The sequence below is a fragment of the Mchenga conophoros genome, linkage group LG3 (assembly GCF_057382185.1).
Source record: "Mchenga conophoros isolate Kocher_MC1m ecotype Shallow Benthic linkage group LG3, M_conophoros_male_GT1.1, whole genome shotgun sequence".
NCBI lineage: Eukaryota > Metazoa > Chordata > Actinopteri > Cichliformes > Cichlidae > Mchenga > Mchenga conophoros.
The window spans coordinates 19,652,688-19,674,714 of NC_140528.1; the positions used below are offsets into that span (position 1 = coordinate 19,652,688).

Here is a 22,027-nt window from a genome sequence, read left to right on the forward strand (position 1 = left end):
TTATTGAAATTATCTGAGCACATTACAAGTACATATTTGCTTACTCTGTATGCTCAAATGTGGCCCGTTATAGCCAACAGAAAAAAAGCGGAGGCCCGAAAAACAGGTGGGGGTCCTCCACCACCACCACTCACAGAGGCTGAGCAGTTGGCCCTCAGCCAAAACAGTGGGCGCCCTGTGGCCGAAGGCATCTCTGCGGGGACATCCTCTGAGGCAATAACCCCGCAAGACACAAGTGCCTACATAGGGGGTAAATTCAAAATAATACATGATGTGCATACATCCTTTCGTCACCTTTGCAGTGCTACTCATTCATTTGATAAACTCTTTACCATAATGGATTATTTTGTAGTGAAGTTATTTTCCGACTGATTTTGCCTTCCCTCAGTCTTGGTTGTCTTTGAGAGCATAATGACAATGAAGTGTAAGGTGCTTGGTATGTTTGTTAATTGCCATTTGGTCCCTTGTAAGTTATAAGTGACCTGTACAAACCTCATATTCTATCAGTTGATGGTGATGGTGTACTGCATCTGGTGCAGCCTCCTGTTGAGCCAGACCAACATGCAGTTGTGAGTAATACTCCACAGATTATATGAGTTTACAGTAGAACAGCAATGTTGTTTATTCCTTTACTACAGGACAATAATGAAGAAACATTGACAGCTGTTACAGAGGAGGAAGCAACAGAGACACTTTGAGGTTTACATCTTTTAATACTTTGTGTACAGGAAATACAGGCGACCAATAAAGCCAGTTGAACAAAAAATCTGTTTATTCTTCTTTCAACATGTTGAGGTGATGGGTCAAAGGAAATGATTGTGACATATGGTGTCTCTGACTGCTCTTCCATCTTGTATGTCCGTGGGAGGGTCAGGATGTTCATGGTTTGGATCACTGCTGATGTTTGGTTCAGAAGGACAGTGTTCTCCTCTAATTGTGGCAATGTTGTGAAGAATCACACATGCCACAATAATGTCACATGCCCTTTCTGGGGTGACCCTGAGTCTTTGCAGGCACTGGAACCGGGCCTTAAGCATTCCGATAGTCATTTCAACTCTGGCTCTTGTCCTGCAATTAGCCAGATTATATCGCTGCTGTGGGCCCAGTTCAGGGTCAGGGTAAGGGGTAAGCAAATAGGGTAAACATGGATACCCCCTATCACCAAGCAAGTAGCCAGTGAACTCTCCTAAGACAGAAGGATACACTTCAGTTCAAATGTCCCTGAAGCAATTGGTCTTTATATATTTTAAAGTATTTTCAACTCACCATGTCCAAATTTTGTGCTCAGTGTACATTCACGGAATATTTGTGAGTCATGGACAGAGCCTGGCCACTTGGCTTCCACATTTGTGATAATGTTGGCAGCATCACATATGATCTTCACAGTGCAGAGAACACAAATTAGCATCCATTACTATGATGAAATAATTTGTTAGTTTGAAATGCTACAGGGAACTATGTACCTGTACATTAATGCTGTGGAAAGACTTCCTGTTCACATAGTCTCCTTCATTTACTGAAGGAGCAATAATTGGAATGTGAGTACCATCTATACAGCCAATCACGCCTGGGAACCCTGAAAATAAATGTAAAATTTAAGTAGTAGTTCAAGTATCACCACATCATGAATTAAGTTTTGGTCATCCTGATACCTGCAATTTTGTGGCATCCCTCTTTGATGAATCTTGTGGGTCTGTGACCGGGGAACACCACAAACGAGTACAGGAGACGTTTCAGTGCAACTGTAACATTCCTGACTGCCCGACAGACGGTAGCCTTGGAAACGTGCTCAGCGTCACCAATATTATACAGAAAGCTCCCGTTTGCAAGAAACCGAAGTGCAATACAAATAATATGTACAGAACTGAGAGCATGTCCGCGATGTGTCACATGCGTAATATATGGCCTGAGGATGTTATCCAAATAACTTATAGATTGTGCTGAGAAACGGTAACGTTCGCACAGGAAATCATCAGGTAATGATAAGATGTCCAGACGCGCTCGAATCAATCTCTCCCGGCGGAGAGCTCTGCGGAGAATTTGGGCTTCGATATCTACCGGCTCTTCAAGGAAGGGACACGCCATGTCTGAGACTTCCTACTGTCAGGTTTCCGACAAAGGGGCGGAGACAGTCAGGGTTAGTTGTGGTAAACCTGCTAGGGGGCAGGTTAGCTTCACGGCGTGTGTCGTCATAGTGACTCACTCAGGCTGCAGCTGAACTCGCTTTGTGAAACCGAAAACCCAGAGTTTTCGTTAACTCAGGGTATACTTACTCAGTTTTTCCACTAAACCGGCTTCCTGAAACAGGGCCCAGGTGTGTCACTCAGCGTTTACACTGCAATCTGCCTTTGTTGGCTTTAAGGCAGCAACTGTGACGATCACTAGTAGAACTGACACACAAAACAAAACAACAGCTACACACTAAATACACAAGACAACAAACTAACTTGAGACCAAACACGGTAAACGTCACAAATCTCTCACGTATCAAAACTCTCTCTCTCTTTCGCTCACTCGCTCTCTCTTGCCGGTCACTCCTAAAACTTCCCCCTTTTGCTAAACAACCAAATGTCATGTTTCCATATCATTTTTGATTGGTCGACATGGTACATTTTCCCACCTATAGGGGTTTGGAGCGTGATGTCACGGGAGATGGGCCATGCCCCCTTCCGCCATGACAGTAGGCCAGCCAAAGGATACCATTTCAGCTATGGATCGTACGTGTTGTGTTGTCGGTTGCAACGTTAGATCACACGATCGTGAAGGCAAGAAGCTGGATAACGGGCTCTCTTTTCATCGTTTTCCATCCTGGAGGCAACGTGAGGGATCCCATGTATCCGATATTACTAAACAAAGACGTCAGGCTTGGATTGCAGCGGTGAGACGAGCGGATATCGAGTTCTCTGCAATCCCCAGCTTTTTGTTGGTTTGCTCACGGCATTTTCTTTCCGGTGAGTTCTAAATTAATTCATATCACTCTTGAAAGGCTTTTAGTGTTATTTTCAACGTGCTGAGGTCATAGATAATGAGATAAAACATGCTAATGTGTGATGCTGCAGAACCACATCATGTCGACTGAGTAGCTTATGATTTGGCATTATTGCAGGCAAACCAGCATATGAAATGGATGTAACAAATCCAGACTGGGAACCAACACTGCACATGGGGCATGACGACATACCTGTATCAGACTCGGACCGGCACTCAAGGCGTACGCAACGGAAGCGAAAAAGAGCACCCATCGGAGGTAAACAACCCCCCCCCCCTCTAAAAACATACTAAATTGCTATCACTGTACACTAATCCGCACATAACTTCCAGATGAATCACACACCTGTCATTGGAATATTGGTGTACATTTACCTTATGTCTAATTTTATCTTACAGGCTTTCGTTATGCAGCTGCAGAGTCTGAAGGTGTGCCCCGTGCAGAAGTGATTGATGAAGATCTGACAGAAGACCAACAGCAAAATCACAATGCCATGGAGGCAGTGGACAGCAGTTGTGTTGGACAAGTGGAGGTTGAGGTACCAGCTGCAAATGTGGATATACTGAAGAAATGTAAACCTTTTAAAATGATGACAGATTACAAACTCTCAGCTGTGTCTGTAATCAAACCTCTGTAACTTTGCTTCACTTCAGCAGCATCAGCTCATGTTCACATGTTGATTCATGGTTTGCTTCAGTTTTTGATGGACTGCAGAATATTTTGAAGGTTATCTGCTATAAAAAGCCAGAACAGGAAAATCTGCTTCATGTGTTTCTGTTTGATCCTCAGTGACTTTGACACAAAGGCCTCTGCTGTGATGATCACACCTCTGATCAAGTCTCACAGTGTCAGCTTTGTTTTTATACATATGGATATGTGCTGATAAATGATCAGAGTTATAATATTTCCCACTGTCTGCTGTGTGCCGTGACCTTTGACCTGCTAAAGACAGTCAGCTGTGGATTATTCATTGTTGTGTCTGATACTTAGAACTGTGAGGAAGAACACTACACAGTTAATCAGGGTCCCCTCTCTCTGAATCAGGGAAGGTGGGCAGGCCGCGTGTGGGCCACGGGCCATACGTTGAGTCTCACTGTTTGAAATGTGAACATTGTTCTGCTGCAGTCAATGGACTAAACCAGAGAAGAAGAAAACAGACTTTACCATGAAGATCCTCAGTGTGGATCAGTATAATATCAGCCTGATGTCTGCAGTTTAGTGTCAGCACAACTTTCACATCATATTCATCTCAGCACAACTAAAACATGCTGACTGACCCCAGAGTTTCAAGTCCACATCCTGGACTCTCCAGGAAACCACACAGATGCTTCACTCCTGAATCCTTCAGGTTGTTTCCCCACAGGTCCAGCTCTCTCAGATGGGAGGGGTTGGACTTCAGTGCTGCTGCCAGATAATCACAGCTGATCTTTGACAAACCACAGCGACTCAATCTGTATAAAGAATGAAAGATGTAAGTTTATTAGACAAAGTGTGAGCTTGAAATCATTCAGTGTTTCATCATCTGTTCAGAGCTGAAGAAGGTTCAGAATGTAGAAGTTTAGAAAATGGAAACTCCAAACAGCTGAAGCCAACAGGAAGCAGCTTCAAACAAACACAACAAGAGAAAAAACTCTGAACGTTTCACATTAAAGTCGTACATTTCTCACAAAGCTCAATTATGTGACAGACATTTCATCCCATGTCAGTTTGGCCTCATCCTGGGCCGGATTATCCAGCACACACTCTGACCACAGGCCCAGGGGCCACGCACAGCTGGGCTCCATCCAAGAGACAGCAAACAAACCAACACAATAATAAAAAGCACCATGTGATCTTCTTACATCTTCAAGACAAACATAGTAAAAACATGAGCATATTTGTTTCCTGATAAAATGATGTGACAGGTAGAACAGAGTAAAGTGGTGGTGTTACAGCCTTTCTCCCCTCTGCTGCCGAGGCTGTTAGTCTCTCCCAAACTCAGCTACAGGACTTCCAAATGAATGAAAGCAGCAGAAGTGGCTTTACAAATGAAAGAGGAAGAGGAGAAGAAGAGGAGAGGGAGGCCACCCTGACCATCACTCCAGCTGAAAACATCACACTTCCATTAAAGTTGGTGAGGAAATGTTGAGCAGGATGAGCTGCTGGCTAATCTGGAGGCTGTAGCAGCAGCTCACAGTCACAGTGGATTTCCACTCATGAAAAAGCTCTGGCTGCTTCATTTCTCATCTCATATCAGAGACTTTAATGCTTCACTGAAGCTGTACTGTGATGCTTCCATATCCCAGTGAGGCCTCCATAATGATTTCAGCTGTTCTGTACACACACTGTGTGCCCTGTATGGCTCAAAGTCTCTGCAGCCTGTTTTTATCTGCTATCATCAGATCTTCATCATCCTCATTCACATCCCTCACACACTCTACAGCCTCATCAGCACTGACTTCATCTTCACTGACTGATGGAGCACAACATGAACCTGTGGAGGCTGAAACACTGTCCTGTCAAACATCTCCCCGTCACCACTCCACTTCTGTCAGCCTTTAAATGAACCCTGCTCAAGTCTGTCACTTCTGTTTGGAGCCAAAAGGAAAAACTGTTGTTCAGTCGTTTGGAAAGACAACATTTCTGAAAGCACTCAAACTTCTTCACATTTGTCTTCAGACACATCCTGAACATTTAGGAACTAAAGAAAGTTTCAAACATCAAAGACCTGAAATATAGAAAAACAACAACAGCCGCAGTCAGTGAACTCACCTCAGAGTCTCCAGTCGACAGTTTGGACTCTCCAGTCCAGCACACAGAAGCTTCACTGCTGAATCCTGGAGGTTGTAGTTGTCACTCATGTCCAGCTGTGTCAGATGGGAGGGGCTGGACTTCAGAGCTGAGGCCACAACTTCACAGTGAGTCTTTGAGAGTCCACAGTTAGTCAGTCTGTGATGATAGAAAATATAAAATGTGTTATTATAAAAGCAGAAAATCTGCATTATAAACACAGACTGAATGTATATGAAGACAAAACAGAGTGAGGTCATAATCTGATGAATCTGCTCTTCACATCTGTGCTTCAGCTCCTCTTACTGTGTTTGACATGACACAACGATTGAGTCTCTCTCAGACCTGCAGACTTTTAATGAGAATCTTTGTTTGGCTTTAATCTGCAGATGAAGGAGGAAGATGGTGTCACATTTAGGCTTCCATAATGTCCACAGTCTGTCACTGAGATCTGATCCAGAGTCAGAGTGAAGACACACATTTGGACTGCTTCCTGTTTTGACTGCAGAACATTTTGAATGAGTTCAGCTCAGTGAAGACTTCCAGCTGGAAAGATGATCTCTGTTTGCTACCTGCTGTCAGGTACGACTGTTCACGTCCACACGCAGGAAAAACCTGCTGACTGTTACCAAACGGAGCAGAAATCTCATCACTGGACAATAATGATGAATGAACTCAGAGCTGCTGATATCAGATCTGATTTCAGGGGAACTAAACACAGAAATGATTGGCTCATTTGAGCTTTCTGAGCCATTATCTGCTGGTGTGTCGCTAGTTGGCAGAAAATGATTTGTATTCCTGTTCAGGGCTTCAGTGTTTATGAGTCCAGATCCAGGTGACAGCAAGTCAAAATGATGTTACCTGTCTGTGTCCAGCAGCAGCCTGTATTCACTTTGAATATTGTTATAACCTGACATGGATCAGTTTGTCTTTGATTGGTTTGTAAATGTCACTGTTTCCATTGGACCTGAGTGACGTACAAAGACAGAGAGGGAGAGAAAGGAGAGAGAGGATGGAGACAGCAAAGAGAGAGCAAACACAAACAGGTGAGAGTGGACAGGTGACCAAGGTCAGCAACCAATCAGAGAGCTTCTGTTTGACCCACAGTCACTGATGATGACTGCACATAACCAAGCAGTGTGTTACTCTGATATCAAATATGGATCCTGCTCTTATAATAATGATCATCAGATGATATTATTGTGTTATTTTGTAGCTGAATACGATGTTTGTGTGATTATCAGTGAAAGAAGCAGTGAGGAGGATGGAGAGAGAGAGAGGACAGAGGCTGAAGTTAGAAACACTAAAAGGATTTTTCATGGATTTCATGGATGATTTGAGTGATTTCCAGCAGGACACTTAAACATGTCAGTGGACGTCCTAAAGAACATATTCACTGATATGAAACGTGTCATTGAACAGGATTAATATCAGTGGAAACATGGTGGAAACAGCTGTGACTGCATGGATGTGACACACTTCAAATCTGTTCTCCACTCTTGGATTTGGGATCCATGGAGCTGCTGCTGAGTCTGTACAATAAAGGAATGGTGTGGAAGGTTGCAGCGTACGGACACAAACACTTTGTGGTTACAATCTGATTTTATTTTCAACATTAAACTACTAACCTACACTGATCAATGATGTTAATGATCACATCTGGACTCACCCAGCCTTTCTGCAGTTCCTCACAGCTGGAATCAGTCTCAGTCGTCCCTGCTCTGATGTGTTGTACTTCTGCAGGTCCAACTCATCCAGAACCTCCTCTGACATCTGCAGCAAGAAGGCCAGAGCTGAGCACTGGATCTCAGAGAGTTCCTTCTTTGATCTGTTCTCTGACTTCAGGAACTCTTGGATCTCCTGATGTACTGAGAGGTGGTTCATCTCCATCAGACAGTGGAAGATGTTGATGCTTCTGTCAGGAGAGATTTCATCACTGTTCATCTCCTTCAGGTTGTTGATGACTCTCTGGATGGTTCCTGGACTGATCTCTGTCTGACCCAGCAGACCTACTAAGAGTCTCTGGTTGGACTCCAGACAGAGGCCATGAAGGAAGCGAACAAACAGGTCCAGGTGGCCATTTTTACTCTGGAGGGATTTCTCCATGACTCTCCTCAGAAATACATCAAGTGATTGGAGATCTTTGTTATCAAAAAGATTGAAAATCATCTTGGTGAAAGATTCTGATTTTAGAAACATCTTCAGCACCTCTGTCTTCCTGCTGGTGTGACAGTGGAACATGTAGACTGCAGCCAGAAACTCCTGAATGCTCAGATGAACAAAGCAGTAGACTGGTTTCTGGAAGATCACACACTCTCTTTTGAAGATCTCTGTACAAACTCCTGAGTACACCGAGGCCTCTGTCACATCCAGACCACACTGCTCCAGGTCTTGTTGGTAGAACATGATGTTTCCTTTCTCCAGATGTTCAAACGCCAGCCTCCCCAGCTTCAGAAGAACTTCCCTGTCAGCCTCCGTCAGCTCCTGTGGACTCGTCTCACGTCCCTCATGGTACTTGTTCTTCTTCCTCTTTGTCTGAACCAGCAGGAAGTGTGAGTACATGTCAGTCAGGGTCTTGGGCAGTTCTCCTCTCTGCTCTGTAGTCAACATGTGCTCCAGAACTGTAGCAGTGATCCAGCAGAAGACTGGGATACTACACATGATGTGGAGGCTCCTGGATGTCTTCATGTGGGAGATGATTCTGCTGGACAGCTCTTCATCACTGAATCTCCTCCTGAAGTACTCCTCCTTCTGGGCGTCAGTGAAGCCTCGTACTTCTGTTAGCCTGTCAACACATGTAGGAGGGATCTGATTGGCTGCTGCAGGTCGGGAAGTTATCCAGACGAGAGCCGAGGGAAGCAGATTCCCCTGGATGAGGTTTGTCAGCAGCTGGCTGACTGATGACTTCTGTGTGACATCAGACAGCAGCTTCCTGTTGGTGAAATCCAATGAAAGTCTGCTTTCATCCAGGCCGTCAAAGATGAACAAAAGCTGAGAGACAGCCAGCTTCTCTGCTGTGACCTTCTGTAATGTTGGATGGAAAACATGGAGCAGCTCCAGAAGACTGTACTGCTCATCTCTGATCAGGTTCAGCTCCCTGAATGAAAGCAGAACCACCACACTGACATGTTGGTTCTCCAAGCCCTCTGCCCAGTCCAGAGTGAACTTCTGCACTGAGAAGGTTTTTCCAACACCAGCCACGCCGTTGGTCAGAACCACTCTGATGGGTCTCTGTTGGTCAGGTAAGGCTTTAAAGATGTCCTGACACCTGATTGGAGCGTCATGGAGGGCGTCCATCTTGGAAGCTGTCTCCAGCTGCCTCACCTCATGTTGGGTATGAACCTCTTCACTCTGTCCCTCTGTGATGTAGAGCTCAGTGTAGATCCTGTTGAGGAGTGTTCTACTTCCTGTTTCATCACTTCCTTCAGTCACACGTTCACATCTCCTCCTCAGACTGATCTTATGTTCATCTAAAACCTCCTGCAGACCAACATCTGCTGAAAGAAAGAAAAACAATGAGACTAAAGAGAAAGAAAACTCTTCAATGTCTGAACAACACAAGAAGTCCAGTTTTCAGAAATGAGTCCATCAGCAGACAGATGTTCAGTCTTACTTTGTACACAGCTGCTCTGACTGGCTGTCTGCAGTCCAGCTCTGCTTCTGGATCTTTCTCCACACTGTGCAGAAGCTCTGATGGTGACACAGAAAAGTCACAGTGGAGATACTTCTGTCCACCTTTGATTAGACTCATTATAAAAAGGAAAACAAAGTTTGAACACAGTCATGTTTCCAGTTCACTGACTTACATTTATTCCATGGACACTCACTCTAACCTGAAGCACAGCTACAACCCAACATTGTTGAGGCCTCATCTCCTCCTTTCCTGACTGTAGAGGTTAAATGTGCAACAACCGACAAATAAAAGAATTTGGTTCATTTCAAAGAAATTCACACGGCGACCAAGTAAAGTAACCGTAGTAAAGGAGACAACATCCCGTTGATGGTGGGATTATTTGAAAGATTTGCTTTGGTCACGTCACCAAATGCAGTTGAACCACCCGTGGATCCATGTTTGACCATTCTACCACTCTGAGCTCTGCTTTTGAATCATTTTATTATTATCATCATTCATTTATTCATTCTTTGGAGGGGGGCTATTTCCTAATGCCGCCCTAATAAGCTGATGTTCAAGGGGAAATATAACAGAAACTCTTTCAGTGTTATTCATTAATAAATTAACAGATAAACTGTGAAGAAGAAAAAACTGAGATTTAAAGGAGAGAGTGAGAAACTTGATCATCCATCCTCATAATACATGTTTATCAGTATCTGCTGTGACCATACTGCAGTAATAACTACAAGTCTACATTTCTGTGACTGTTGATCAATCACAGCAGGAATCTGAGCTCATCTCTGCACACAGAGCAGCTTCAGCTCTGGGATAAACTGCTCGCTTCACGTCCTTCTCAGCTCACAGACACTCATCCTGATATTTTCCTTTAACATTTGATGGTATAATTCATCTGAGTTTACACTTTATCTGCATGAATACAGAAAAACAGACCCAAACACCAGAAACCATCAGTTTCACCATGTAGAATATATTGTTGTTTCCTTGCTTTTAATTCAGAGAAAAACTCTGATTTGGATTTTCTCTGTTCTCTTTGCCACAGCCCATCCCAGCAGCAGCTGAAGCAGCTGACTGTCACAACACTGAATAGCACTTTAGGAGGAATTTCAGAGGTCAGTAAAGCTCCAGTTTCAACATCAGTTAATTAATCATAGTTCATCATAAATGTGAACCTGGCTGGCACACATGTTAATGTTAGCCATTTAAATATTAGCAGTTAGCTGAGGCCACAAGAAGAAGAGGCCCTAGAAGAACAATGGATGATAAGATTAGATTTTCAAGACTAGGCAGAGACGTGTTTTCCTTACCTAACCTAACCTACAGTTATGTTTCCTTATTTCTGCTGTTTGCATGTTCACAGCTGAAATAAAGCTGCCTCTTTGACTTCATCCTGTTGTGTTTGGGTCCAATCCTGCCTGCCACACAGCGCTACAGGACAAAGTCTAATATTTTTATCTTTTTAATGAATCTTTGGTCATATTTATCCAGGAAAACACAAACATGTAAAGGAGTCATCACAGTTCTCTGACCTCGTTGGTTCAGCACTGAAGTGTGGAGGGTAATCTTTGGACCAGTCACTCCTCACAGATGGACAGCTGGATCCTGCAGACTGTGACCTCTGACCTCTGCAGACACAAACATGTTTTATTCAATGATCAATTCTCTGATGAAGTGATTGAAGCAGCTGTGATCACACAGACTGCAGATAATGCAGCTGTTTCCTGTCAGTAACAGTCCTCTTAAATTAGAGTTCAGCTTTTTACAGGAAAACAAATGTCCCTGAATGCAACAGTGAGACACAGTCTGCCTGTGTGGCTGTGATAGCTGCCGTTAGGAGCGCTCATGTGTTTGCAGTTAGACGAGGAGATGTTACCATCATGGACACGTTAACAAATCCTGCAGCATCACGTGGCACAAACACTTTGTGTTCCTGTCATCTGCAAGCAACAGGAAGTTCATTAATAAAGGCGGGATGGAGACGCGACTGTGATGGTTCTCCTTCATCCAGCTGTTACACACATCTGGGCTCACACGACGAGCCTTTGTCTAATACAGCAGCTGCTCTCTGAATACTTTTCTGAAGAGGAGCTGCACAAACCTTTGTTTGCTTTCTAGAGCAGCGTATCAAAGTCAAACTACCCACTGCTAGCAGCTGTTTCTATCATAGTTTAGGATCCAGATGTGTGAGGTCTAAATTTACACCTCTGATTAAAATACATAGTTAAAAACAGCCAATTGAGTCCAAATGTGTCTTAAACCAGATAAACTGACAGTTACAGCTGAGCCTGTGTGTCCTTGGAGACACTGCTCTGCTACAGAGATGCATTTTAGAAACCAGGAAACATCAAAATCATTTAAATCAGAGAGTTTTTGTTACTAACAGCTCACCTCTCTGCAGCAGAGACTTTAAAATCAATGATAAAATCTTACGCCTAAATTAACTTTACTGTTAACGAGTTTTCATGTTTCTGTAATCCACCAGTGTGCTCATGCTTTTTTAATTGAAAACATATTTTTAATGATCAAATATAATTATGTTTGTTATTTGTGGATTTTAAATGTCCTTGACAGAGACAGATGATGATCATTATCCTGCACTGTGGTCTCAGGTTTGGTCGAGCTAGCACAAAGAATGGCTATGTTGAACTTCCTCCTGGGATCTACACTAAGAAGTGAGTCCAACATTAGCAGGGTCTCGTTCCTTTATCTGGATTCACTTTAGCATTCACAGTCACGTGAAGCTTGTTATTAACTCGATAAGTCAACCCAGGGTTTCAGCTGAGCGCTCACATGAAACACATGGTGTTGGCAGCATCTGATCAATCATATTCATGGAGACGTGTATCAGCAACAGAGCAGCTGAGTTTGCAGAAGGACGTCAAACTAAACCACAGGAACAATATGAGGAGATTACACACATAATAAAATACTAGCAGTAACACAGCTGCTGCAGACAAATCAGTCGTGTGATCGTGTGTGAGAGGAGAAGGACTGTAAAGGAGTTTGGTGTTAAAAGCTCTGTATGAATGTGGGAGACTTTGAAGGGCTTTAAAAAGGCCAATATAAAATAAAAGGCAGCAAAACTGCTGAGTGTGAAAGTCACCAGACTTATCAGAGCTCTGTGATTAAGACCTGTAAGAACACCTGTTTGTACTTGTTGGCATTATATCAAACACACACGTATATTAAGCCTTTGTTTGAACTCTGGTTGAATTTGTTACTTTCAGACTGTGAAACATCACAGAGGCTGCAGCTGCAGATCTTTTATTCACCTGGAAATTTACTTTAAATGTTAGATGGAAAATGTATTGCTCAGTTTAACCAAAGTAAGAACAAGAATCCATAAACCTTCATAAAGACAAACATCTCCCCAGAACATTGAGCTGCTGAAGTGTCACTGAAGGGAAAAACTATTTGTCCTCCTCCATCCAGCAACACCTGAAACACCTGAGTGGAAGCTCCTCCCTACACTGTGTTTGAAGCAAAGCACAAAGGAGACACCTGCTGGAGCAGCTGGAGTCCTACAGACACTCAGCCTCTTCACTACACAAACACCTCCTACAACATCCACTCTTTCCACTCTGACTGCTGTGTTTGTGGAAACACTCCAACACACACCGCTTCACATACCAAAATAGAAATGTGTGAAAAAGAGCTGAGCTGATATTAAACATGAGGATTTATTCAGAAATACAGAGTCAGGAACAACATCTAGACACACATTACCTCTCAGCAGCAGAAGAACAGCCTTTAAAGTTTATATAAAAATCCTTCGACACGTTGCTCTTTAAGGAAACACAGCTGGGTTCAGGTCCAGGAGATTCTGGCCTCTTATTGATCCTAAAAGAAAAACAATTGTCGCGTATTATTGAGGATGAGAACAAAACAACGAAGGTCCAGAAGAATTAGGTCAAACGATGATTTTAATGAACACATGCGTAGGGAGATGAACACCGTTACACAATCAGCGTCGATCTCCGCCCAAAAGCACACAAGCAGTTGCTTTTATAACATCAGGGTATTATTACGCTCCCTCTTGCGTCAGAACAGATACTTGCATGAGTTAAAAACACAAATGTTCTGTTGACAACTTTTGACACAGTTTGAAAAGAACATCGTCTCCACGCCAGGTGCTTCCTGTAGCTCGTCTTGCTTTCACTTATCCCTGGAACATCAGACGCACGTCCTGCAGCAAACTATCACTTATGCAGGCACAAAATGCAGTTACAAGCAAAATATGTCTGAACTCTAACCTAGAATATAAGTCTACCTACGGTGTGTGTGTGTGTGTGTGTGTGTGTGTGTGTGTGTGTGTGTGTGTGTGTGTGTGGATGTCTCGACCTCAGTTGCACTCTGTCTCACCTCTCGCCTACTAAAGCTCACACCCAGACTCTCATATGTGTAACAATTTAACTGAAACTATATGTGTAATATATTGAATAAATGCTTTAATCAAATGCCACTACTCAAAGCTCAATAAAAAGGATATAAACGAATAAAAGATAATAATGAATACTTGTATCATGTGTGTTTTGTAAGCGTGTAGGCAATCCTTCCATACCTCTAAGTCACTTTGCACAATAGATCGGCATCGCGACATCGCGCCAGACGAAGCTTCTGACCATCAATTATCAGACTGAGCTTAAACTCTTTAAAAGCACAAACTGCAAGATGTGTATAAAAATAGTTATAACTGCACCTGGAATAAAGGTTAATATGGGATTATGATAACACCTGTAAAACAAGTTTTAACGTAATACCAACAGCATCAATAAATGCTTTGATGAAATGATGATTAATGCAATGGTAATGATAATGGTTATGACAGTAACAGTAACATATCTCCCTGATCTCCACACAATAAATGTAACAGCTTCATGAGATAGGAAGGAAAAAATGGAAATGTTAAATTAAAGACATGATGAACAATCTGAAACTCGTAAAAATAATGTACTTACTCTTTGTCACATAACAGTCTTTTGTTAAAGTTTACAATAATACCCTTTGACATGTTGCTCTTTAAAACACACTTTTACTCCCTGACCTTTGACCCAGTGTGACATGTTGACTCACTACCTCAGACAGCTTAAAATAGTCTTTTTGTTTTTTGGTGCTGCCTAAAAGAACCGTAAATATCTGTCCTATATACAGTTATGTTCATATATTTTTGTGCTACATCAGGAAACTCAAAAACATAGTTTGTAATATTTTAATCCTTATTTTTAAAACTGTTTTTGTCATTTTTCTTCTCCCATTGCATCAAAATCATTATTTACACTGAATAAATGAGTCAGCAGCTCTCTTACATTGTTGCTGCAGGTTCATTACTGAAGTCTGGAGGTTGTTCTTTGGACCGGTCACTCCTCACAGACACACAGCTGGATGCTGCAGATCCTGCTCCATCCTCTTCCTCCATCTTCTTGATGTCAGGGTGGAGTTAGTCTGAGAGGCAAACACACACACTCAGAGGTGCTGTTGTACTGGAAGCATCACACTGACGGGTTTCTAAAGTTCTCATTGATCATTTCATGGAGTTTCTGTGGTAAACACTGTCCTGTGACGTATGTGTTATGGTGAGGGTCATGAGGGCTAACCAGCCCCACTCCTTACTCCTCATATTTCAGCCTGAAGCACAATAACAGCCTAAACCTAACCCGGGCCCTGTTTCAGGAAGCCAGTTTAGAAAACTCAGAGTGAAAAACGATACTCAGGGTTGAGTAACCCCGAACTGTCCAACTCGGAATATTCGGTTTCAGAAAGGCTGATAACAAGTAGTTCAATCAACGCGGAGTTGCTTTAACCCCAAGTTAAGCGTGCGCATGAGGATACATAAAGCCCTGATTAGTGGAGCACAGATTAAGCGAGTCACCATGGAGACGGAGGGAAAGAAGGCGCGGTCAATGTATTTTACAGCGCTTGAGGCCGAAATTCTGATGGCAGCATATGCCGATAACATGCAAATTTTGCAGAAAAAAAGTAACACAGCCACAGCTGCAAAAGAAAGGGAGCATGCATGGCAAAACATAGCCGACAGAGTCAATGCGTGAGTGTTAATTTAAACATTGATCTAGGGATTTCCACCCATTTAACACGTTATTTATTATATTTTATTTGTTATTTTATACATTTTATTTTGTGACGTGATGTGAGCGCAGGTGCAACCCAACAGGCCCCAAACGTTCCTGGCAGCAAGTAAAAATGAAATATAAAAATATAGTCCAAACAGGTAAGGTGTAATTGTATTATGAGCCATAGTGCTTGGTCTGTTTGTCCGATGTAAATCAATTGCAGTTAGAGGCTACATTAATTTTCTTTCTGTAAGCACTTATTGAAATTATCTGAGCACATTACAAGTACATATTTGCTTACTCTGTATGCTCAAATGTGGCCCGTTATGGCCAACAGAAAAAAAGCGGAGGTCCGAAAAACAGGTGGGGGTCCTCCACCACCACTCACAGAGGCTGAGCAGTTGGCTTCCACATTTGTGATAATGTTGGCAGCATCACATATGATCTTCACAGTGCAGAGAACACAAATTAGCATCCATTACTATAATGAAATAATTTGTTAGTTTGAAATGCTACAGGGAACCATGTACCTGCACATTAATGCTGTGGAACGACTTCCTGTTCACATAGTCTCCTTCATTTACTGAAGGAGCAATGATTGGAATGTGAGTGCCATCTGTACAGCCAATCACGCCTGGGAACCCTGAAAATAAATGTAAAATTTAAGTAGTAGTTCAAGTATCACCACATCATGAATTAAATTTTGTTCATCCTGATACCTGCAATTTTGTGGCATCCCTCTTTGATAAATCTTGTGGGTCTATGACCGGGGAACACCACAAACGAGTACAGGAGACGTTTCAGTGCAACTGTAACATTCCTGACTGCCCGACAGACGGTAGCCTTGGAAACGTGCTCAGCGTCACCAATATTATACAGAAAGCTCCCGTTTGCAAAAAACCGAAGTGCGATACAAATAATATGTACAGAACTGAGAGCATGTCCGCGATGTGTCACATGCGTAATATATGGCCTGAGGATGTTATTCAAATGAATTATAGACCCACCTGTTCTCTGATTGGATTGTTAAATTTGTGATTGACATGACACTGGCCAATCAGATGAAAGGCAGAAAAATAGGGACGTACTTGTAACTTGAAACTTGAGTGCAGAGTTTCACACGTATTGCTTGGCTAAGTCCACACACAAATTATTTTTACACCTACAAATCCTGGTTTACAAGTACAAAATATTTATGACCACAATTTGAGCCCATACAGCCACAGACTGATGGAGGCAGGAGAAGCTGCCTACAGACATCAGTCAGTGGATCCACAGTAACATCGAGTTCAGCTGCTGATCATCAACTGTTTCTGTCTCGTTCCCAGACTCTGATCTCACATAAAACGAAGCAGATTTATGCTGAAACTAAGCTGCACACAGCTGATGTTAGCCAGGAAAACAGTACAGACTGCTAACGTTACCTTAACTTCGAGACGATCAACTGCGCCACAACATTCACGAAAGCGAAAGTAAAAGCGACGGAAGGAAACGCCCAGAGAGGCGTTTGAGGGACGGTCAGAGTCAGGAACCTCAGAAACGCATCAGGCTGGAGTTTAATTCTGTTTTCATCTTTAGAAACATCTGGAAATAGTTATAAAAACGCTGCGTAATAAAGAAAAATAGTGTAGATTAGTTTGAGTTGTGTTTAGCTGAGCTGTGTCTTTAATCTGAAGTTCATTTTGTGGAGGAGCAGCAAGACTTTCAGTGTTACTCTCAGAGAAAGCCTCCCAAATGTCTGTTGTCTTAATAGTGGAATTATCTGGAAAATGAACCAGTTCTTATGAGCTGCTTTTCTGTATGAGCAGTCAAAGCATTTTATACAGCGTGCTTCATTCACACAAGCACTTCTTTTTCTAACAATGACACTATGATGGATGCATCAGAGAGCAAGTCGGGGTTCCACATCTTGCCCAAGGATACCGTGGCGTGCAGACTGGAGCAGCCAGGGATCAAACCTCCAACCTTCCAGTTAGTAATTCTACCTGCTGAGCTACAGTCTGTACTTCCTGAACAACACACCCTCCTTTTGTTTCTTTATTTCCAGTAGCAACCAGGATCATAATGAACCCTGACTCCAACAGACACTCAGGATCCACCTGCCCAGTAAGTCACCCGCTAACTGCAACTATCAGAGCCCTGACCTTCTGCAGAGACGAGTCACACTGAACACAGCAAGTGTCCCTGCTCTCAGATACAAAACCTGCCTTTAAAAGTTCAGAGTAATGAAATCAGCAGTTCTGATTCTAGAATCTGTAGTCTCACACACATGTGCAGAGCACTTTTGTTGTTTTGGTTCACATCGGTTGATATTCTGCTGCAAACAACTAATGAGAACATTTTCTAAAAGCTTTGAGTGTCCATCAGGATCCTGTAGAAACAGCTTCTGGCTGCAGCTGCTGTGGAGCTCCACAGTAACCGGAAACACGTAACTTCAGTTAAATCGACTTTGACAGCGAAACTAAATTGCGTTTTTGTTACTATTGATGCTGCTGAGAAATAAAAATGGTTTTAAGTTTTTTTTAACACTCTGGGTTTGTTCATAAAAATTCCCCTAAATTGTTCGTGGCCAAAAGTGACACTTGCTGTTTCGCTGATTCATTTATTTTTTTTACAGTACATCGTGTTGTGCGTTCTGATTGCTGTAGACCATTGTCAATCAATCTAGTCCAGTGTCTCCTGTACAGGAGCGGTCCCTAATAGGCCCACGGACCGGTCCGTGAGTCTTTTGGTACCGTTCCGCGAGAGTTGATCCTCCGGTGTGAAATGTATGGTTGTAGTTGTGTGTCTTATTTTGAAAGAACTATTTACGCGTTACCATAGTGACCAGAGAGCATTAAAAAGCAGAGAGGAGGATGTCACTGTCATTGTTGTTGGCGCACAGCTCAAGTCACGTTTATTATTATATTTACAAAATACCACAGTTTCTTTTTTTTATTCTTTTGTTGTATTTATCCGCGACACCTTAAAGGTCGTTCCCTGAAAATATTGTCTGACATTAAAGTGGTCTGTGGTGCAAAAAGGTTGGGGACTCCTGCTGTACAGTACAGAATGCGTTTAGCTTGTCGAATTTACATAAATCTTCGATCGCTAGCAGTGTAACTCTGAAGTGCTGCACTGTGTGTTTGTACGTTTTCTCCCAAACAAACACAACAATGCCGACGAAACGTTTTGCACCCTCAAATGCACCTTTAGGTTTCATTCCATAATACTGGACTTATGTTTCTACGAAGGTTTGAACTCTAAGAGTGTTTAACATGATAGTGATTTATTGATTCTAACCCTAAATCTATCCAGTAATGTCTGCACATATTTTCAGTACTGATTTTAAAGTGTTTTAATCCTTCTGTCACTCAGGGAACCCAATAAGGATTCAAATACTTCAAAAGTCAACCAATGACATTGATGTGTAAGACTATTTAATAATTATTTATTGTTTATATTTCATTTATTCATTCATTCTTTGCACTGTGATTTAACCCATCTTTGTGTAAAGCAGGGGTGTCAAACTCCAGGCCTTGAGAGCCAGCGTCCTGAAGCTTTGAAATGTATCTCTGCTGCAACACACCTGAATAAAATTATTAGGTCATTAGCATGACTCTACCCTACTCAAGTAAATTTAAATAAATGTAAGTACATACCACCAGGTAGCTCCACTCGTACCCAGTGTAACGGGAAGTGAGAGGGTTAGGTTTTGGCGCTTTGAATGTTCAGTTGTGTGATGCAGCGATTAACGTTTGAGTCAAATATTGGGCTCCCTCGTGTCTTCCCTACATTCCTCCACAATGTCCGTTTTTGCAAAAATGTACTTCTAGAAGTACTTTTATTGCACGATGTTCATTCACTCATGAGCTGCTGCAACATGAATCAAATGGCTGAACTGCCACCTTGGCGTGCAGTCAAGTTCTACAGTCTGCTAATGATCTAATAATAAGTATTAATATTCCTCACTCACCTTACTAAATGTTTGTGAACACAGCCAGAAACATTTGCATCACAAACACAGACTAGTGTTTATTAGCAGAAGCTTTTGGGTGGTTGCTCTCAAACCTGTGTACAAGTTGAAGCATTAATGGTCCCTTCACTGATTTCCAGGTAACCAATGTCAGGGCTAACAGATGGATTCAGACGCAGGCAGCGTTCTGGCAAGCAAAGGGTTGACAATTTATTAACACAGAAGGGAAACCACAGTGATGTGTATATACAGTGAATGGGGCAGGGCTTCAGGGCTCCAGGGGAAGGAATCCACACTCGCTCCCCACTCGGCCCAAACTCCGCCACTCCTCTTCTTACGCACACTCGCTTCTCCACAGCCACTCTCGCTCCAATTTCCACTTATGTTGACACACACAGGGATCACAGGTCAGGGTCCGCCACCAGTTCCGGGGAGATCTAAACACAAAGAGTCCAATTAGATCAATACGCCACACAACACTGAGAGAGTTTGTCTTAGGAGAGCTGAGAGCACGAACACGGGAGGTTCAACGTTCCAGTGCCGAATACTCCGTGCCGCAGCGTTAAATAGGCAAGGGGGACGCCGCCTGATCAGCAACAGGTGTAGAAATCACCGCAGATACGTGGGCCAAGGGTGAGAGCCCACAATGAGCTCCACCCAGGGAAGCAGGAGAGAAAACAAAACAAACCTGTGGCCAACATGAGCGAGCCGGAGAGGCACAGGGACCATGACAGCCAATACCAAGTGCACAAGTTCACCCCAGATGGTTCCTCTTCTCTGTAACTTGGAGGATGTGGAGTAGGCTGTATTTTAATCAAAGACATATCAATCAATCAATCAATCAATCAATCAATCAATCAATCAATCAATCAATCAATCAATCAATCAATCAATCAATCAATAACCATGTCTAAAAACAACACAGGCTGACCAAAGTGCTGTACACAGTAAAAGAAAAAGTAAAAAGTAGAAACAAATACACACAATGAACAAAACAAAAAATAATCCCAAATTTCGTTTTTTTTCCTGAAGGGGTCAAACACTTTTATGCAAGAATGACAGCGAGGTGAAAAACCTTCACCCGCAAGAAAACTCGAGCTGTGACTCATAGTACGAACACACACCTCACAGTAACACACTTTGTTTAATGTGAACTTTTTGCCAAGCTAGCTAATCCTGACCAACACACCAGACACAGAAGATAAAGGAACGATGTTTTACTGTTAGAGACAGAAAGGTTAAAACATTTTGGCAGAGGGCTAAAAGGGGCTAAAATTACCCAAAAACAAATTCCATTTGACCAAAAACACTTAATTTTTAAAAAATTAAGTATATAGTTATGAATAATGAACAAATAATTAACAAACTGGGGTTCATAAATCGTGTAACACATCCTTATGGTAAGAAATTTTACCTTAATGCGTTACATGTGTTAGAAGTCAATGTATCTTTAACAATATACTCCTTATTTTATATCTCCTGATCCTTCACAGAGCTGCATGAACCTGTTGTTGATGTCAGAGAGTCAAACTCTGCTGAAGAGTGGGTTGTTTCCTGTTCAGCCACTGGTCGACCTGCTCCCACTGTAACACTCTCACAACAAGACCTCAGCTTCTCACAGTACAACACTGTCAGTGTGTCCAACACCAACGCTACATTCACTGTCACCACTACAGCTGTGCTCTCAGGTTCACGTAAACACAGCACACAGGTGGGATGTGCAGCACGAGTGCTCTCTGCTCCTCACAGAGAGGTGATGGAGACGATTCCTGAGGTCCAGCAGACGTCAGATTATCAGTGATGGTGAGAAACTGAGATGCAATAACAATGCATTGTGCTAGTATGCATTTTCTCTTTGATCAATAATTGATGTATTCATTTTGATCAGTGTCACATTTTTCCTGCTTTTTCAAGTTTCCTCCTGGATCATTGTATTAGCTGCAGCATTGGTGATGATGGTGTTTGTCAGTGTTGCTGCTCTGCAGCTACTCTTTAAAGAAAAAGACCAGATAACTTTCATTTTTCATTTCTTGTCATTTTTTTCTACACCAAAATCTATCCAATAATATCTGCATAACATTTTCTACTTGTGATTTAGTTATTAATTCTTTGCTTCATGATTCAATCGGTCTTTGTCTAGTATTAAATTTTATGTCTCCCATTTAATCCCACTGGCTTTAAAGTGTTTCACCAGATTTTTACGAAGTATTTCCAGTCTTTTGTTGTCTCTGTCCCAAATGTTCTGAAATGTGTTGCATGTATTAAAAGAAGTTGGACCAAAAAATGTACTATGTACTTATAAACTTACATTTATGAAAGCTGAACAAACATTGATGTACTTGACTTTTGTAACAGTGAAAAGGCGATCTGTTTTTATTGATAAATATATATGTTTGCATTACTGTTATTTAGATTGCCATGTTAGAACGTAGCAAACAACATTGTTTGTTCCTCTATGGTTTCTTTATTTTTACAAATCTAAATGTTTTTGGTCAAAAGATTAATAATTTCATATTGAGGTCAGACGGTCAGCAGTTTTGATGTTTTTGCAGAGATTTTATTTTTTGCAAAATAGCACAAGTAAACATTAAAAGTAGTTCCTAAATCAAGGCATT

General features: G+C 42.2%; 2 protein-coding genes across 5 annotated transcripts in view; both read right to left on the reverse strand.

Annotated features, from left to right (window-relative positions):
- LOC146577578 (protein TANC1-like) overlaps nucleotides 1-22,027 on the reverse strand; it is a 176,031-nt gene that overhangs the window by 98,607 nt on the left and 55,397 nt on the right. The window contains exon 11 of one of the 2 annotated variants that reach the window (XM_085268289.1): nucleotides 19,598-19,849. The exons of the other annotated variant lie outside the window; for it this stretch is intronic. Coding sequence (XP_085124415.1) covers nucleotides 19,814-19,849 — 36 coding nt within the window. The 3' untranslated portion in view covers nucleotides 19,598-19,813. Of the gene's footprint in view, nucleotides 1-19,597; nucleotides 19,850-22,027 lie in introns of those variants that run through there. 2 annotated transcript variants of the gene reach the window in all.
- Nucleotides 626-16,527, reverse strand: LOC146577583 (protein NLRC3-like). 3 transcript variants are annotated; one of them, XM_085268319.1, is made up of 8 exons: nucleotides 15,988-16,527; nucleotides 15,759-15,902; nucleotides 14,696-14,831; nucleotides 10,919-11,014; nucleotides 9,372-9,448; nucleotides 7,428-9,255; nucleotides 5,741-5,917; nucleotides 4,248-4,440 (listed from the first exon to the last, which is right to left on the reverse strand). In XM_085268319.1, exons 3-8 carry the CDS (start codon nucleotides 14,803-14,805, stop codon nucleotides 4,248-4,250), a joined length of 2,481 nt encoding a protein of 826 aa, XP_085124445.1. In that variant the 5' UTR covers nucleotides 14,806-14,831; nucleotides 15,759-15,902; nucleotides 15,988-16,527. The 3 variants fall into 3 exon arrangements, 2 of the variants coding, with proteins under 2 accessions (XP_085124445.1, XP_085124444.1); XR_014891405.1 differs by lacking the exons at nucleotides 9,372-9,448; nucleotides 10,919-11,014; nucleotides 14,696-14,831; nucleotides 15,759-15,902; nucleotides 15,988-16,527 and adding exons at nucleotides 626-1,186; nucleotides 1,267-1,378; nucleotides 1,464-1,576 and having other exon boundaries at nucleotides 4,267-4,440; nucleotides 7,428-9,193; XM_085268318.1 differs by lacking the exons at nucleotides 14,696-14,831; nucleotides 15,759-15,902; nucleotides 15,988-16,527 and adding an exon at nucleotides 13,116-13,281.

Excerpts from the sequence above, each read along its gene's own strand:
- LOC146577583 (XM_085268319.1), bottom strand. The coding sequence starts at position 14,805 with ATGGAGGAAGAGGATGGAGCAGGATCTGCAGCATCCAGCTGTGTGTCT. Across the intron at positions 11,015-14,695 it reads AATGAACCTGCAGCAACAAT|AGGTCAGAGGTCACAGTCTG; the intron begins GTAAGAGAGCTG and ends TTGTGTCTGCAG. Across the intron at positions 9,256-9,371 it reads TCAGAGCAGCTGTGTACAAA|CAGATGTTGGTCTGCAGGAG; the intron begins GTAAGACTGAAC and ends TCTTTCTTTCAG.